This window comes from Asterias rubens, chromosome 19 (assembly GCF_902459465.1).
Source record: "Asterias rubens chromosome 19, eAstRub1.3, whole genome shotgun sequence".
In the NCBI taxonomy this organism is placed as follows: Eukaryota; Metazoa; Echinodermata; class Asteroidea; order Forcipulatida; family Asteriidae; genus Asterias; species Asterias rubens.
In genome coordinates this window covers 10,994,585-11,011,528 of record NC_047080.1, presented here as the reverse complement: position 1 = coordinate 11,011,528, position 16,944 = coordinate 10,994,585, and the positions used below count along the sequence as shown (strand labels likewise).

General features: G+C 40.7%; 2 protein-coding genes across 3 annotated transcripts; both read left to right on the top strand.

Moving 5' to 3' along the window:
• Positions 1-1,751: 1,751 nt before the first annotated feature.
• On the top strand, positions 1,752-6,955 carry LOC117303123 (deoxyhypusine synthase-like). The gene is made up of 8 exons (XM_033787221.1): positions 1,752-2,416; positions 2,824-2,991; positions 3,562-3,780; positions 4,186-4,272; positions 4,622-4,727; positions 5,001-5,104; positions 6,033-6,158; positions 6,282-6,955. Exons 1-8 carry the CDS (start codon positions 2,219-2,221, stop codon positions 6,378-6,380), a joined length of 1,107 nt encoding a protein of 368 aa, XP_033643112.1. The 5' UTR covers positions 1,752-2,218; the 3' UTR covers positions 6,381-6,955.
• Positions 6,956-7,525: 570 nt separating this feature from the next.
• On the top strand, positions 7,526-16,669 carry LOC117303122 (TBC1 domain family member 15-like). Of its 2 annotated transcripts, none has more exons than XM_033787220.1 (15): positions 7,526-7,673; positions 7,859-7,957; positions 8,443-8,569; positions 8,787-9,003; positions 9,354-9,456; positions 10,323-10,514; positions 11,172-11,300; positions 11,594-11,697; positions 12,283-12,377; positions 12,970-13,086; positions 13,724-13,830; positions 14,287-14,386; positions 14,654-14,751; positions 15,143-15,259; positions 15,853-16,669. In XM_033787220.1, the coding sequence occupies exons 1-15, from the start codon at positions 7,650-7,652 to the stop codon at positions 16,057-16,059; spliced, it is 1,836 nt and encodes a 611-aa protein (XP_033643111.1). In that variant the 5' UTR covers positions 7,526-7,649; the 3' UTR covers positions 16,060-16,669. The 2 variants fall into 2 exon arrangements, with proteins under 2 accessions (XP_033643111.1, XP_033643110.1); XM_033787219.1 differs by having other exon boundaries at positions 12,283-12,392.
• The last annotated feature ends 275 nt before the right edge of the window (positions 16,670-16,944 follow it).

Sequence of the window (16,944 nt, the reverse complement as noted above, 5' to 3'; positions counted from 1 at the left end):
GAAAGTGGTGCACGCCACTCACGACCAATCCGAAAGTTTATCAAGTTTCACCATATGCCAGTTTCAACCAATCAGGTACGAGAGTGCAAAATTTTACCATTCTTTGGTGCTCGATGGGGCATGGAACCACCCCCCCGGCCAAGTTCATTGTGCTTGCATTCTCAGAAAATTCCTTGAAGGATTCACTTCTGATTCACTTCTGACAAGAGGAAAATAGTGTTTCAGTAATTTGATTATTGGAGGGGGATACCCTCCGCTCTGCCCCGTATCCGAGGGTAAGAAAACATTCTCTTTGTTTCCTGCCCCTTTCAAATCCCACCTCTTTGAAACCTATTCTATGAAATAATAATGTTCTTTGTGAAGATGATGTCTTTAAAGTCTGTGTCCCCCGCAAGCTTCAGCATTTGCATTGAATGAACACGAAGACTGGAAATTTGAAAATCTATAGAATAACAAAGTAGGCTAGATGGTAATTAATGAGTTGTAGGCTTTTTTCGCATTAGAACACTGCGACTAGTCCGTTGTTTCTTTTCAGTGACTGGTAAGTGGTGATGTGCATGCACGTGGCGCGCGCGTTCAAACTTTGTCACTTCTCCAAACGGCAGCAGCCGATGAATGGGAGCACTAAAAGACTCATAGAGGGCGCTATGCTTGTTATAGACCTTTTCGCGAATACTGGGGCGCGCGCGTTAAGCTTGGAATTAGGTGCATTGTGGTCTAGCTGGTATCCAAATTTGATCCATATCTATCCCACAATGCACCTCATTCAACAGTCTGCGCTTGCGCATTGGTATTTGCGATAAGGTCTATGGAAGATTGCAACTTAGGGCATCCGCATCAAGCGGGTATTTTCTAACGGGTGCATTTTGCAAAATGAAAATTGCCTTGTCCTCTCTGATGAAATTACAGGCGGCCGACACAATGCAATGTGAAGCATGTGACAATTCTATTGAAATAATTATTGTTCGGTCATGAATATCGTGATAGCAAAGGGTGCTTGTTTGAAGAAGAAAAAAAGGCACTACCAACGGGCGGCATGTCCCTTTCCGAGGGAACTCGGACAAACTTAAACCATTAAAGGCAGTGGACACTATTGGTAATTGTCAAAGACCAGTCTTCTCACTTGTTGTATCTCAACATGTGCATAAAACAACAAACCTGTGAAAATTTGAGCTCAACCGGTCATCGAACTTCCGAGATAATAATGAAAGAAAAAATACCCTTGTCACACGAAGTTGTGTGCGTTTAGATAGTTGATTTCGAGACCTCAAGTTCTAAACTTGAGGTCTCGAAATCAAATTCGTGGAAAATTACTTCTCTCTCGAAAACTATGGCACTTCGGAGCCATTTCTCACAATGTTTTATACCATCAACCTTTCCCCATTACTGGTCACCAAGAAAGGTTTTATGCTAATAATTATTTTGCATGATTACCAATAGTGTCCACTGCCTTTAAACAATATGAAATGGGCAGGAGCATGTCCAAGGGAATTCTGTCCGCCGGTGATTCTATCCCCCATGTGGGAAAATTAACATGGGCTGGAAGAGGATGATTCAAAAGATGACTATCATCAGAACCATTTCGCCGCTTTTTGGTGGACAGAATCATCCGGGAGGCACCACACTGAGATCGTGGATCGCGGCTAACTAAACGCCCTCTATCGACGTGTGTAGTGTTTTACCAACTCAACACAAACGTCTTGCACAAAGACTAGCGGGGGTCATGACCTCCTACTCTTGCTGTACACACGTGCCTGCTGTGTGTATGGTGCGCTGCGACATACCATGGAGGAAGAAAAATAGATACACAGTACACGGTATGTAGTGGGAAGCAGAACACACTGATCCCTACAATAAAGTGAAGGGAAAAAAAGGACTTGTTCCATTCAGCTCCCTGCCTACAGCTTGCCGATGGGGAGTACACTAGTCTGCAGTGTGAGTAGTAGTACATACAGGCCTACTCTTGCTTAGGTCTGGTCTGGGGCTAACGAGTTTTGCAATAAATATTTTATTGCATATTCGTGGTGCAATCACTACCACACGGTACAGAACTGACTACGGACTAGTGACACTGACACTGTGACAGTACACACTTCATCACTTTTGCTTTGGGCGTTCTCATCCCTTCGGCAGCAGAAATTTTTGCTGCAAGGACCACAGAAGAACTGATCACAAGTACAGCGGCCCGGGGTACAGAACTATAATAACTTTATCGAGAATGGCCGACCAACTTCCAGCCGCTGCTTACCAGGCGGCGCTTGCCGCCTCCAGCGGCTCGGTGCCTCCTGGCTCGGTAGAGGTTCGTGGTTATGACTTTAACCAGGGCATCGACTATCACAAACTCCTCCAGAGCTACAAAACCACTGGTTTCCAGGCCTCAAACTTCGGGCTTGCTGTAGAGGAGATAAACAAAATGGTATGCATCCTTCTTAAAATAATAATTAATGAACTAAAAAAGGCTTTTAACGAAATGGCAAGTTAACTTAAAGGGAAAGTTTACATAACATGGTAGACAAAACTGGGGCAATGTTGACATTTGCATTTTTGTTCTAGACGCAAATGTCAAAACAACTTGCAAAATTAATAAATACAGAGCCCAAGTTGGAAAGATTTCTGTGTCCTTTCACCATTTTTTCACTAATTTATACCAATGAAAAAAGTGTTGGCAGGAAGGACATTTAAAAAAAAAGGTAAACCAAGTAACTTTAGCACTGTCACTGTACTCCTTCTAATTTTGTTTTGTTTTCATTTTATGCCGCACCAAAACCGTTAACAAAAAGTAATGTTACAATCCACAAAATACTCGTGCTATTTCCCCCCCAGCTCGACAAGAAGGCGGAGCCATTGTCAGAAGAGGAGGTTGTCAAGGGAACAGAGCTCAATCCGGTGCACCGAACGAAGACTAACTGCACCATATTTCTTGGTTACACATCTAACCTGATTTCCTCTGGTCTGAGAGAGAATCTTTGCTTCATTGCTCAGCATAACTTGGTCAGTTCTTACTCGATCACAATTTTGCTTAAAAGGGAACTCCCCCCCCCCTTTTGTTTTTTTGGAACCCTTTGATTGTTTTGACCCTATACAGCTGTAGATGTATACAACAAAACTAACCTGTGGATATTTTATATCACTTCAAATCCAAATTGGGTGGTCGGGTTGGCGTAGTGGCATCTTTCCTTGCCTTCCACCTCTAGGGCCTTGGTTCTAATCCCACCGAGGTACTATGTGGATTGGGTTTTCAGTCCCTACCTGACTGCATGGGAATAAATCTCTGGGGTTTTCCTCTCACATCTAAAACTGAAAAACTCCTTCGTTGTCTTCTTGCTACGGGGTTCTTGGCTAGTAAAGTGATTAAGTTTTCTTTTGTTAGAGTCCTTGGCTTCATAACCAGAAATAACTGAAATATTTCTCTGGGGTTTTATTCCCACAACTAAAACTGAAAATTCATTCCTGGTCTTCTCTCCATTGGGTTCTTGGCTAGTATAGTAAATTAAGTTTGTTTTCTGAGAAAAAAATTAATTGAAAAATGAAATGAAACATCAAAGTTTTGATTTTCATCAGGTGGATGTAATAGTCACTTCAGCAGGCGGTATCGAGGAGGACTTCATCAAGTGCCTCGCTCCGACCTTCATGGGGGATTTCAGACTGTCTGGACGAGAGCTAAGGAGCAAAGGAATCAACCGCATCGGCAATCTTCTCTCTCCTAATGATAACTACTGCTTGTTTGAAGACTGGATCATGCCTATCTTGGATCAGATGCTACTGGAGCAGAAAACGCAAGTATGAAAACGGGATGGGGAGGGGTTAGGCAGGAGAGGGGGATGGGATGGGTAGGGCGGTGAGGGGGGACGGGATATTGAAGTTCTCTCAAAGGTTTTAAGTCACCATGGTCTAGTGGTTAACCTGCAGGAATTGCATTCACAAGGGTGTGGTTTCAAATCCTACCAAGCTAACCGCGATTTCACAATGACTAGAAAAAGTGTTGTCGTCTAGTTACTGAATCACAACTTCTTGGTTTGTTGACGTTAAACCAATATTTTAATGAGAGAGAGTTCGGCTGTTTTCAGCTTGGTGTTTATATCCCCTTGTGGGAGTTTGCTGAGTTCCCTTTATGGGAAAATAATAACGACAAACAGACAAAGTTGTAGTAACTTTGACATTTTGTGTATTGTTTTTTCACTGAAGGGGACGCGTTGGACGCCATCTCGTATGATCGCCAGACTAGGCAAGGAAATCAACAACCCAGAGTCTGTTTATTACTGGGCGTACAAGGTACAATATTAACCTTTCAAATGTTTGTTTGTTATTGTATGTTGTTTATTTAAATGTCTCATATGAGATCTGGCCCAATTTCATCAAGCTGTTAGGCAGAAAATATTGCTGAGCAAATTTCTATGCTAATCAAAAAAGGGGTGGGGCACCAGTAACAATAATGTAAACTGTTGGTACTTTGACTGGTAACAAGTTTCTGCTAAGCAATATTTTCTGTGCTTTGCAAGGTTTTGTGCTTACAGGCTTTATAAAATTGGGTCCTGGTATTGTTTTGTTTCTTGGTAAGCTCTTTCGAAACTCAAATCAAATTTTATAAAGACTTGTGTCTATTTTTCTGTTTTTTTTTTAGAACAACATTCCAGTGTTTAGTCCTGCTCTCACTGATGGGTCCATTGGAGATATGTTATACTTCCACTCCTACAAGAATCCTGGATTGGTGCTTGATATTGTAGAAGGTAAGAACTTGGACCTTCCAACTCAAAATCAACATTTAAACGTGATTTGTTTCTTTTCAAGATATTACACAGGGAGGTATTGTTATACAATTGAAAAGCACAATCTTGTCTGACCCGACACTAAATCCACTTGCCTTGTGCCCGGGGTCCCAGTGCCTGGGACCTGTGATGCAGTGTAACATTTGAGCCCTGTTGACTTCCTTTGTTTTTGTATGTATTTTGTTTTCCTTTTTTCTCTGAAATCGTATTTAGTTTATTTTTTTTTACTTTCAGATATCCGGCTAATGAATAACCAGGCGTGTTTTGCAACTCACTCTGGAATGATCATCCTAGGAGGTGGTCTCATTAAACATCACATCTGTAACGCCAACCTTATGGTAAGTATTAGTACCACTACATTTCCTGGGCTCGAAGAAGATGAATTGTCTTGACATTATTGTTAAGGTCAATCTCAGCTCTTTGTGAAATGGAACTCTTGACTCGACATCGTTTGAGCGTTCGGGATAAAGCCCGGTTCATACTTCATGCGAATGCGAAGCGAATTTGACATGAATTTGACGTCACAACTCTCCTTTCACAGCAATATTCGCAAGTGAGTTGCCCAGAGTTCAACTGCTGTGAATTATTCGTTGCGAATTTCTGACGTCAACATTCGTATCGCATTCGCATACGCAGGAAGTATGAACCGGGCTTTACCGGGCCCCTGCTCCAGTGTTGTCATCAGCAGAGTGTGGGTCCGATACCTGGTCATTATTTTACACTGTTAAATGTGCCCCTGAGCAGGGCACTAGACCAGAATAACTTTGAAGGTAAAAGCATTCTACTTTACCAACCAGGCTCCCAGTGGATGATACCACTCGGAGCTTGCCGCTTGCCCAACCATCCTCTGGGAGCCCACCCAAGGCAAGGCTTCGCGTGGGAGAAGATGTATCTCCTTTGTAGACACACTGAAACGAGACACCTGCTTGACCAGCGCTGAGGAACTACGCTCCTGCATGCTGGACCGGAACATCTGGAGAAAAATCACTGAGCAGGCTCGAGCTTCTAGATGGCGCTCGACTTGAAGAGGGTGATAGCAATGCCTACATCCTTACAGACTGTGAAGGGGGTAGCTCTATTTCAGCCCCATGAGTAGGTGGCAACATGTCCCTGGCGACAGCTGATTTAGATTGGCAGCACAAATCAGTTAGTTGTACCCCTCACCTTGAAGTGAACATCCAGTCTTGTGATCGTCAAGCAATCTCTTAAAAAAATATATGTATTAAAAAATGTCTCATGTTTTCTTACACCCCCCCCCCCTTTCAGAGGAATGGAGCGGACTTCTCCGTCTTTCTGAACACAGCTAATGAGTTTGACGGTTCAGACTCTGGTGCCAGACCTGACGAGGCAATCTCCTGGGGAAAAATCAAGACCACTGCGTCACCCGTCAAGGTACAAATTAATCCAGCATTGTTTAAAAAAAATGAGTACAGCAAATGAGTACAGCAACAATTAAATTCTCAATGCTCTTTTTACATCAATTAATTTGTTTCCCCTTTTTTCCTTCCGTTTCAGGTATATGGTGAAGCGACCCTCTTGGTTCCACTCCTGGTGGCTGAAACATTCGCCCGGCGGGTAAAACTTCCACACAAGACCGAAGAAATTATTAAATAAGGATGGAATCTACAAATTGCTATCTAAAGCATACGGCTGGGGCACATTTGGGTTTTTTTTTTCTTTTGAGTAAGGTGGGCAAGCACAGATGATATTTTTATATTAATGCTGTTATTTTACCACACGTTGTATGTTTTTAACGAGAATTATGTTTGTAAAATGTCCCTGGCGACAGCTGATTTAGATTGGCAGCACAAATCAGTTAGTTGTAACCCTCACCTTGAAGTAAAATGTTTCCACCTGTTAATGTGTAGAGTTTTTAGTCCAATAACAAAACTCTTGACATTAACATTTATTCAACATTTGTTTATAAAACAATATTTAATGTTGGGTACCCAACAAGATTTGCTGGGATTGTACCATTATTGGGGTGGGGGAAATGAGAAGATTGAACCTGGAAGCTCGCTTGATGTTTTTACCAGTTTCAATTTCTACATAGACAAATTTCTGAATTCTCTGAATTGTTCCTATTTTAAAATCATACAACTTGAATGTAAAACTTATTTTGTAACTTTATTATGGTGTGCATTCTTTTCTGTAAATAAACCAATTCAGCATAGTAGCTGAAACTGTTTTATGATCTGTTGTGAAGTTTGATTTTAACTAAAATTGATATCTGAAACAAAAAAGTCGCATCCCCTGGCTGCTGCTTCCCAGGTTGTATGGTCATTTGGGTGTGATCCCTGGCTACAAGGCAGTTAAACGGCTGTATGGCTTCTGACGCACCCCAAACAAAGATATTGACAAAATAGGGACACCACCAATATAGGGCTAGATAGCACAGTTGGTGGAGCGCTGGCACGTTAATCTGGAGGTCGTTGGTTCGAATCCCACTCTAGTCAATTCTTTGTTCAACCCCAAAAATCATTGTAAGAAAAAAAAAAGCAATTTTGTTCTTAGGAATTATTAACTTTGGAGGGGAAAAAAGTTCCTGATAAGTTTTTGGCCATTAAAATTCCAAGAATTCTTCTAATTTACCTCTTTACAATCAACCTCTTCCTCAGCCTCTTAACCTGCTTGAGGAAGAGGCTACCCATGATGTGGAGTCTGAAGTTTTTGTATGAGGACTGGTTACAAGTCTAGGGATCGGATGATCTCGTACTAATGGTGGCGCCCTTTCAGTTGCGCCAAATCATCACAAATTATTTTGTCCTTCGTCATGTCAGGATGAGTTGATGTCATAATTTCCATAAAATAAATACTTGGAAACATCGTATTCCTGGCATAGATTGATTGTATGAAGTTGATGATCAACATCAAGTGTATTTCATGATGGCATCAGGAGATGTAGAGGTATGAATGGATGGGAATTTAATGTAGGAAATTGTGTGAATTTGTTGACGATCGACACTGCACGGAATTAATTACATTGCAATTGCAGGCTAGTTGCACTTCCCCCTTTTTGATCATGTTGATTGACTTGTCTTAGCTGTCCTAATTGTTTATTACTCTCATTTCTTCACCTAATTTGCCCATAGACGCAGGTGTTATACGAACAGAGTGGTGTGTTCATACACACAACTCAAGATGAAGCTGGTGATGTTCTGTTCGGAGGAAAGATCCAGGTGATCAGAAAGGTATCGCTAAGTTTTTTCTTTTTCTGAAACAAAGTTGGCGTGAATAAACTGAATAGGTTGAAGAGCTAACGCATTAGTACTTTTTGGAAAGGGTTGAATCTCCAATAACATTAACAGGCCTGCCATTTTCATTTTTATGAAAGGGCACTTCCATAAGGTTTATCGCGAATAGCAAAATATCAAGAGAGGGCGCTGTTGAACCCACACAAAGTTTTAGGCGTTGCGTGCTGGAGTTGTAGAAACTGCATAGAAACCGCCCCATATTCCTTCCCACAACGCATTGCAGTTCTGAATCGCGATAAACCTTATTGGAAAATTTGAAAGTCAATGGGAAACTTTTGAATGGGCACCAAGTGAAAGACCAGGGGCAATTGAGGTCTTGGCCTCCGCTTGTTATTCCAAGCCTGGGTTAAATTTATTCCAATCCTCCATTCCAATAGGTATACGTTCCAGTTTTTTTATTTTATGTATTTCTTTTTTAACAGAGTGATGGAGCGTACATTGAGTGGAACCCGATCAGGGAGATCGAGAATCATAGCCCAGAGAAAACTGAGACTGACTGGACCGTTGTAAACGCAGTCAGTTACCAGAGAGAAAACAGCAAAGTAACAGGTTGGTTAAAGGTTGATACACAAGAGGTTCTTTCAGAACCACCCAAATTCAAAGAGAGATTTCATGTTTCTAGATCATACTCCCACTATGCAAAGTTTTAACTCCCCGCCCCCCCCCCCCAAGAAAAAAGTAAAAATAAATGAAATAAAATAAAAGTTTGTGTTTAAATCATGTTGAGTAAGATTTATACTTTTATTAACTATTTCCCTACCTACAGAGAATGTGACTGTTGCACAGCCAAGTCGACGAAGCCGTTATGCAATGAGCTTTCCCTTAGTGGACACTAAGACCATCCGTCGTTCCAAGCGTGGTCTGGGCTGGTCGTACCTCATGTTCGTGCTCAAGGACGGGGTGTCGTTACCCCCGCTGCATTTCCACGAGGGGGGCAGCACGGCGCTGGTTAAAGAACTGAAGAAGCACGTTATTATTTCCACGTGAGTAACATCTTCTTGACTTCTTAATCTTTTAGAGACCAAAGTGGTGGTAAGTGGCTCATACTGAAGTGCTCATAGCGGCCGTAAACAGCCTCAAGATTTAACCCACTTATGCTCACACAACAGCAAGAGCAAAAGGTCAATGAAACGTATTGTACCGAATAGACTTTTTGAAATGTTTCCCATGTTAACAAAGAATCTACAGTTCTAACATAAACTCAGAAATGTATATTTCCTATTAATTTTTGAGAAAATAAAATTAGCTGTTCTATTCATTTTTCTGTCATTTTCTTGAAAATAACAGAGTCCAACAATTAAAAAAAAACATATCCTTCGTTTCCTCTTTACAGAAATCTTACAGATTCTTGCCAGTTGATTGTGCTACCACACAACACAGACGCTCTGACGCAGTCTTTTACTGAGCTAAAGATCATGGGCGAGACTTCCGCAACCGTAAGCCAACTTTTTTTTGCATTGGAGTAACAGGCCTGGTATTAACCTGCGCCGCACCCACAGCAATTGCCCCAGTGCCTTGTGCTTTTGCCGTGGTGCCCTTTTAAGATTTTTACAGCAATTTTCCTCCTAGAAGTCCCCCTTACCAGAGGAACATTGCTGTCCATCTTCAAGAGCAAAGTTCTGGAGTAATTTTAGCTCTTGGCGACTCAGAGGTGACCAGATCCACTGTATTAAGTATGAACCTACAAGAGGCATTTCAAAGTAAATTCCCAGAGAAAATTAAAGGGAAGGTACACGTTTGGTAATTACTCAAAACAAATATTAACTTAAAAACTGACTTGGTAACAAGCATTGGAGAGCTGTTGATAACATAAAACAATGCAAGAAACAGCTCCCTCTGAAGTAGCATAGATTTTGAGAAAGAGGTTATTTCTCACTAAAATAATAAAAGACTCCTAGCCAGAAGTCTTTTATTCCTATCTGAAAGCACACGAATTCGTCCAACAAGGGTGTTTTTTCTCTCATCATTTTCTCACAACTTCGATGGCCAATTTAGCTCAAATTTTCACAGGCTTGTTATTTTATGCTTATGTTGGGATACACCAAGTGAGAAGACTGGTCTTTGACAAATACCAACCGTGTACCTTCCCTTTAACTGAAAATTGAACGTTTATACTTTTGCTTCTTGGAGATTTCATTGAACTGGTAACCTGTAAATTACCTCACGACCATTACTCTTTGGCGAAAAATTGTTTGTTGAACAATTTGCAACAATAAATTCTTTGTTGTTGCTTACCTAATATCGCAACAATTTTAGTCTCTTTTTATTATCTTTGTACAATTGGTTGTTATTTCATCATCAGAAGTTCTTCAAGGACCCGTATACCGCAACAATGGGTGGGTTCTCCAAAGTGACCAACTTCTTGCGTGATACTTTGACGACGCCCACAGCCAGCCGACCCTTCGATGAGTATGCCGAGCTGATGGCCGATCTGCCCAGTATATTATCCGTCAACTCAGAGGCCGAACAGAGCTATGAAATGGTTGTCCCAGAGGTAACACAAAATATCTTGACTCTATACCTCATCCATATAATTATGGGTCAATAAGTATCAGAGGCCTTTTGAGAGACGAGGCTTCAGCAGCTTTACTTTGATTTGCAGATCTTTTAGATGAAATTAAAAGCTGTAGAAAAATCTAGCACCCTATCCCTGATCAGCTATAAATATTAATGTTTGTGAATAGGCCTGCCTGAAGTGAAAAGAAATTGCTTAAACTTGTTATCAAAACAGATTGTTATTTTGTTTTTACTCTGACACTGATTTGTGATACACACTTTATACTCTGTCCAACTTTTGCGGAAATGCAGATCTGAAAGCAACTCAAGTGTGATGTAAACCCAGGATCCCAACATAAACACCTTTTCTCACATTGTCAAGATGTTACAGTGTCAGTAGAGTTGTAGCCAAGTCATGGTCTTTTACTAAGTCTTTTGCTGACGTGACTCAACACTCCCCAAAACCTGAAACACTAGTCAGACTCGAAACACAAGTCAGAGTCCTCAACCCAAGTTGTACAACCCTGACTCGTGCATTCATGGAGGTAAATAAATAACAGGCTATTCCCCTGGCCTCCATATCATTTCAGACCTAAGTTTAGTCTTGAAACAATTAATTCTAATAGATTTCATCCACACTCTGTTATCTCAACAGAGCAGACTGGGTCCAAGACCGGAGGTTGAACGGAGGGACCCCCTGACGAAGGCGGAGTGGGAGAGCCATTTGGACAAAGAGGGACGGGTTATTGAAGTCCCTGAATTGCTTAAGAAGATTTTCCAAGGGGTAAGTTTGTTAAAGTGTGTTTTAAGTGTGTCTTCTTAGTTTTTTTCCACTGTTTGAAAGTTGGTTTTAAGTGTGTCCACCTACTTAATGTTGTATTAACTGTTTATAAATTGTGTTTTCAGTGTGTCTAAATGTTTTGTTAATGTGTCTCCTCAATTTGTATTTTCTTTATCTTTTCAACTTGTGTTCTTATATTTCATCTTAATTCTAGGTTTTCCTTGCTAGTTTTCAAAGTGTGTTCTCAATGTGTTCAGTGTGTTGTTAAAAATATAAATGCCTGTGATTTTTCTCAGGGTATGGACCCGTCGATAAGGAGGGACGTCTGGAAGTTTATCTTGAAATACTATCCCTGGAATTCCACAAGGACAGAAAGGATAGCACTAAGAAAAAGAAAAGAGTAAGTCTGAAATAGTGAAGACGCGTCAATTAATTTGAATTGTATCAAAACATCAATTTATTTTGAAAAATTTATGGTAATAAAAAATAAAAAAATTCCCCCAGTCAGACGCCATCATAGAGCTATATATAAGAACTAGAGGGCGCATTGGCCTATATACGCGCCCCGGCATGCGCGCAGGCGGCCATTTTCTAAGTTGACAAAACAGCCATCTCACAGCAGGTGTTTGTGTGGCCATTTTTTAAGTTGAACAAATGACATCGCGTGAGCGTTCAATAAAAAAAAACTCAAACGTGTATTTCATATTCAACGCGTGTACAGAATGGCGCGCTTGTCATCTTGCGGTCCCGTCGCATTTGTGCAAGCAGCATCACCAGTGCGCCCTCTAGTTCTAACATATAACTCTATGGAAGCCATTCACTCGAACAATGATATTTACAAATTTAACATTAGGACTAATTCGGTATAGAGCCAGCAAGTTAATCCAGCATGCACAGACTGAAGTCCCGCTCAAGGAAATTTTCTCAGTCTAACTCAAAATTAGTTAGACTTTACCCAGTCAGTTTCCCTTGTTGATTATTACAGGGATGAATATTTCTGCATGAAGGCCCAGTGGAAGACGATCACCCCGGAGCAAGAGAAAAGATTTTCCACAATCCGTGAGAGGAAGAACATCATAGGTATGTCAATCAAAGGTATACAATACCAGGCATGTAACTTTTCTTTTTTTCTTTCTTTTTTAAGACAGTGCCATAGAAAACTGAGAAACACTGTACGAAAGTTAAGTGTGATCGGCCAGTACCTCTGTTTTTTTGGCAATTAGAAAGTTGCATGTCTGCAATATACCTTGTATCGTTTCAGGGGTGTGTTTCATTGTGCCAATAATGCAAAATATTTGAAAATTTGGAGTGGAATGTTTCTTATCTTAATCCCCTACATTTTCAAGAGAGAAGGGGTTTGCCGTGGTGTTTCCGACAGTGGCTGCTGGATTAAATCGTTGACTGTTTAGGAGAATCAACATGAAAGCACAACCGCACCTAATGAACTGTTTTAAGCCTTGTTTGGGACAAACTCGCATAATTTTTTTATTTTATTTTTTACCGAGAAAGATTCTGCTTGGGTAAAAATGTCAGGCCATTAACCCTAGGTCCTTTAATTGGTCCACAGTTTGCAACAGCTAATTATATTTTCTCAAATATTAAACTCTGCAACTATATTACAAGATGAAATACCTAACATAGTTTTTATTTTTCCATAATTGTTTGATTTCAGACAAGGATGTAATACGAACGGACAGGACGCACGCATACTATGAAGGGGAGCATAATCCACACCTTGAAATACTCAATGATGTTCTCATGACATACTGTCAATATAACTTTGACCTTGGTAAGATAGCAGATCTTTAATTACTCAAAATATTAAAGACCATAAAGAATTACTTGGTACTTTGCACTGGAGAGCTGTTGATAGTATAATGCATTGTTAGAAACGACCACCTTTTAATTAATGTAGTTTTAGAGAAAGATCATTTTCACACACAAAATTGATTCTGAGAAAGACTTCAGGCATGAAGCCTTTTCAGACATCTGAAAGCACACAAACCTGTGCAACAAGTGTGGTTGTTTCTTTCATCATATATTCTTGCAACTTTGACGATCAAGTGAGCCCAAATTTTCACAGGTTTGTCATTGTATGCATATGTTGGGATACACCAAGTGAGGATACTGGTCTTGGACAGTTATCAAAAGTATATCCTGTTTTAATAGATGATTAATTTGCTTTCGGGATAAGAATATTATTTTGTTTTACCCTTACACAGATGTGTGTTAATCCTGTAAACTCGTTTCTTTCCCGAGTCATGTGTAAAAAAAAATAGGCATATTACTCTGGCAAAGTTTGTGGGATCGAATACCCCCCCCCCCAAGGTTAATAGACTTTCACACTTCATTGTTTATTTATTGATTTTCGAGAACAATGTAATCCAACATTACCAGCATTCTGACTGTTTCTTCTCCATGTTCAGGTTATGTCCAGGGGATGAGCGATCTGTTGTCACCCATTCTGATGATCATGGAGAAGGAGGTTGATGCCTTCTGGTGCTTTGCAGGATTTCTTGATGAACTGGGTCTGGTAAGTTGATTCTTTTTCGCAAATGATAGAGAGCGATTTTGTTGTCAGATTTAAGTTTTCTTTCAGAAAAAAAAAAGTCAAGTTGGCTCAGTGGTTTTAGTCACTGCCTTTCACCTCTGTGGACCCCGTTCAAGCCTGGACTGGGCCCTGGATTCTTTTTTTTCCAGTCCCTTTTTCAGGACTTTGTGGGTTTTCCCTATAGGGTTTTTCCTCCCATGTCTACAACTGAAATTTCGTCATTGTCTTCTCTACAAAATGTTGGTGTGTTGTTTCCATTAGGACGTTTTGCTGACTATACATGCATAATTCAGATTCAGAAAACCAATGCAGGAATCTTCGACCTTTAAAGATGCTGTGTACACGCGCTTTCTGAAAATAGCTACTGTCATAGAAATAACCATTAGGTTTGGAGAGAACTTCTCATGTTAATTTGTATGATTGTTTGCTGACCTACAGGTCATGAACTTTGACATGGAGCAGGAAGGCATGAGGAACCAGCTGATGCAACTCAACAGCATGATGCAGATTGTGGACCCTAAACTCTACAGCTATCTTCGTAAGTACACCACCAAAAAGTGATTAGCAAATTATCAAATAAGAAAAACTTGAACACTTGGTGTTCACCCAATGTTGGAATTTGTTTTCTTCTCTTTTGTAACTGTTACTGAATGACAAACACTTTGTGGCACTGATCAATTTGTTATCTTGAAACTTGTGGTTTGACACCTTTCGGAGTATAATAATGATAATAAAGTTCATTTTAAAGTGCTGGTATCTGTTGAAAGCGGTTTTAAACAATTGTGTTTCTGTTTTGTTTGCTTAGAATCCAAAGAATGCAGTAATCTTTACTTCTGTTTCCGATGGCTCCTCATCTGGTTCAAGAGAGAGTTTACAATGGATAATATCTGCCGAGTCTGGGAGGTAAGGACCCCTTTTTTATCTTCTAGACCTGCCACAGAATAATTCTGCTGAGCTCAGAGTGGTCTGCTAAGCCAAAGTAGGTTACCAACCCAGATCCTGTGGAACGTTCACGCTAGAACGCTAAATTTGTTTGCTTCAGTAGCATGGGACATTAAGCCGTGTAACAACGTCCTTGTACTGGGATTGGTAGTGCCCGTAATAGAACCCAGAACACTTATCAGGGAAGGGTAGGGGTTAACCCAGGTGTTTCTGGTTCACATAGTAAGCACCCTTGTCTACAGGTTTCCTCAGGCTTGCGGTCTACACTGATTAAGTTCACTTATGAGGCATCCTTGATTTCATTACCAGAAATGTATAATTATGCTAACAACTTTTGTTCTTATTTGTACAGGTTATGTGGACTGGCCTCCCGTGTAAGAATTTCCATTTCTTGATGTGTCTGGCCATTTTGGACGGAGAGCGAGACCTTCTTGAGAGGGAGAACTACGACTTCAATGACATCTTAAAGGTAAGCATTTGATTGAGTCATGGAAATATTGTATAATGTATTGCAGAAAGTTCCTTGTATATAGATCGTTGTTTTCAGTCCCTGTGGGAATTTCCTTCCACTTCTAAAACTGACATTAACTGGGTGTTTCTCAACACAGGGCCATATGGGAGACTTTTGGGACTCTTGGTGGCAGCAGACTTACCAGGTAAAATCCATTGTTCTCGGTAGTTTGCGCATGCTCAGAGCTACGTACACAATGGAAATTTACCTGATAAGTCTGCTGCCACCTAGCGTTCCAAAGTCTCCCATTTCATTAGGCAGAAAATTTTGCTTTGCAAATTTGTTGGCTGAGCAAAAAAAGCTACCTGGGTACCAGTCGCAGCAATGGTAACTGTTTGGTGTTCTGGCTGGTAACCTGTTTGTGCTTAGCAACAGTTGTTTGTGCTGAGCAAGTTTTTGTGCTTACAGGCTTTATGAAATTGGGCCTAGGTATCTTAAGGCCTACAGGCCAGAGTGCTTTTCACTTTTACGGGGTCCTTTGGTTTCGTTACTAGAAATATTTACTGATAACCGTCTCTGATCTCAATTCATGTCATTTTGTCCACCCCCAGCATGTCAATGAGCTGTCATTCCACATTGACATTGAGGTGATACTCCGAAGGGCCGAGGGAATCTACCTACAGCTCCTGGAGTATCCAGACCTCCCTCAGGCTCTCAGGGATGTTATCGGATTAACTCTAGAGGAGAACGGAACGGCGGAGGATGGTTCCCACGCATCAGAGAGCAGCATCGAGGTACTGGCCGACCCGTCAGAATGAAGAAACCCAAGGTGTGATGCTTTTTGTTTTTAATAATATACAGACATGATATTCTCCCTACAGTAGTCTGATTTCCAATTTTTTTGCTTTTAAAAAAATGTGAAAAAAATGGTGATTAGATATCCTGAAAAAAGGGGCTTTTAAAGCCTACACCATGTGTACATGTTGGTCAACCCTTGTACTTGATAAAATATTCCAATGACTAAATATCTTGCCTGTATATTGCGCAGTCCCAAAGAATGATCATCGCGCTGTGAACACTATTACCCCTTGGCCATATATTTCATTCCTCAAACCATCTCAGCTCCCTGGGGAGTATACAGCCTGTGCAGCCAAGTATGTACCGCACTAAGCTAAATCATTGACAAGAACCAGCTCTACTTTTTTGTGAAGGCCCCTCCCCCCATTTCAATGTCACATCCACATAGTCTGTGCCAATTTTATAATTATACGATAGTTTTAATTATGGGAGACTTTGAAAGGCTTGATAGCATCAGGCATAGCAGATAACATTCCACTGTTTATGCAATCTGCCGTGGATTTCACAAAGAGTTAGGACTCGTCTTATCTCGAGTTAGGACGAGTAACTCGACCTAACTTAGGATTAATCTTAAGGTCTGCATGCTACAGTACAGGGTTCGGACTCATCTTAAGTCCTAAGATTAGTCTTAAGTTGGGAAGAGTTTTGTTCAATTGACGGCAAAGCTTACAGGTTTCCCAAGAAAAGACGATTTACCTGGTTAGTCTGCTGCCACCTAGAGGCCCTTTAAGTCTTCCATATTCAATCACTGGAAAGAACTAACAATAAATCTCATATACAAATCTTGTGTAAAAAATTTAATTCGTGACAATGGATTTTAAGAGGTAGACCAGTTAGTTTCAAGC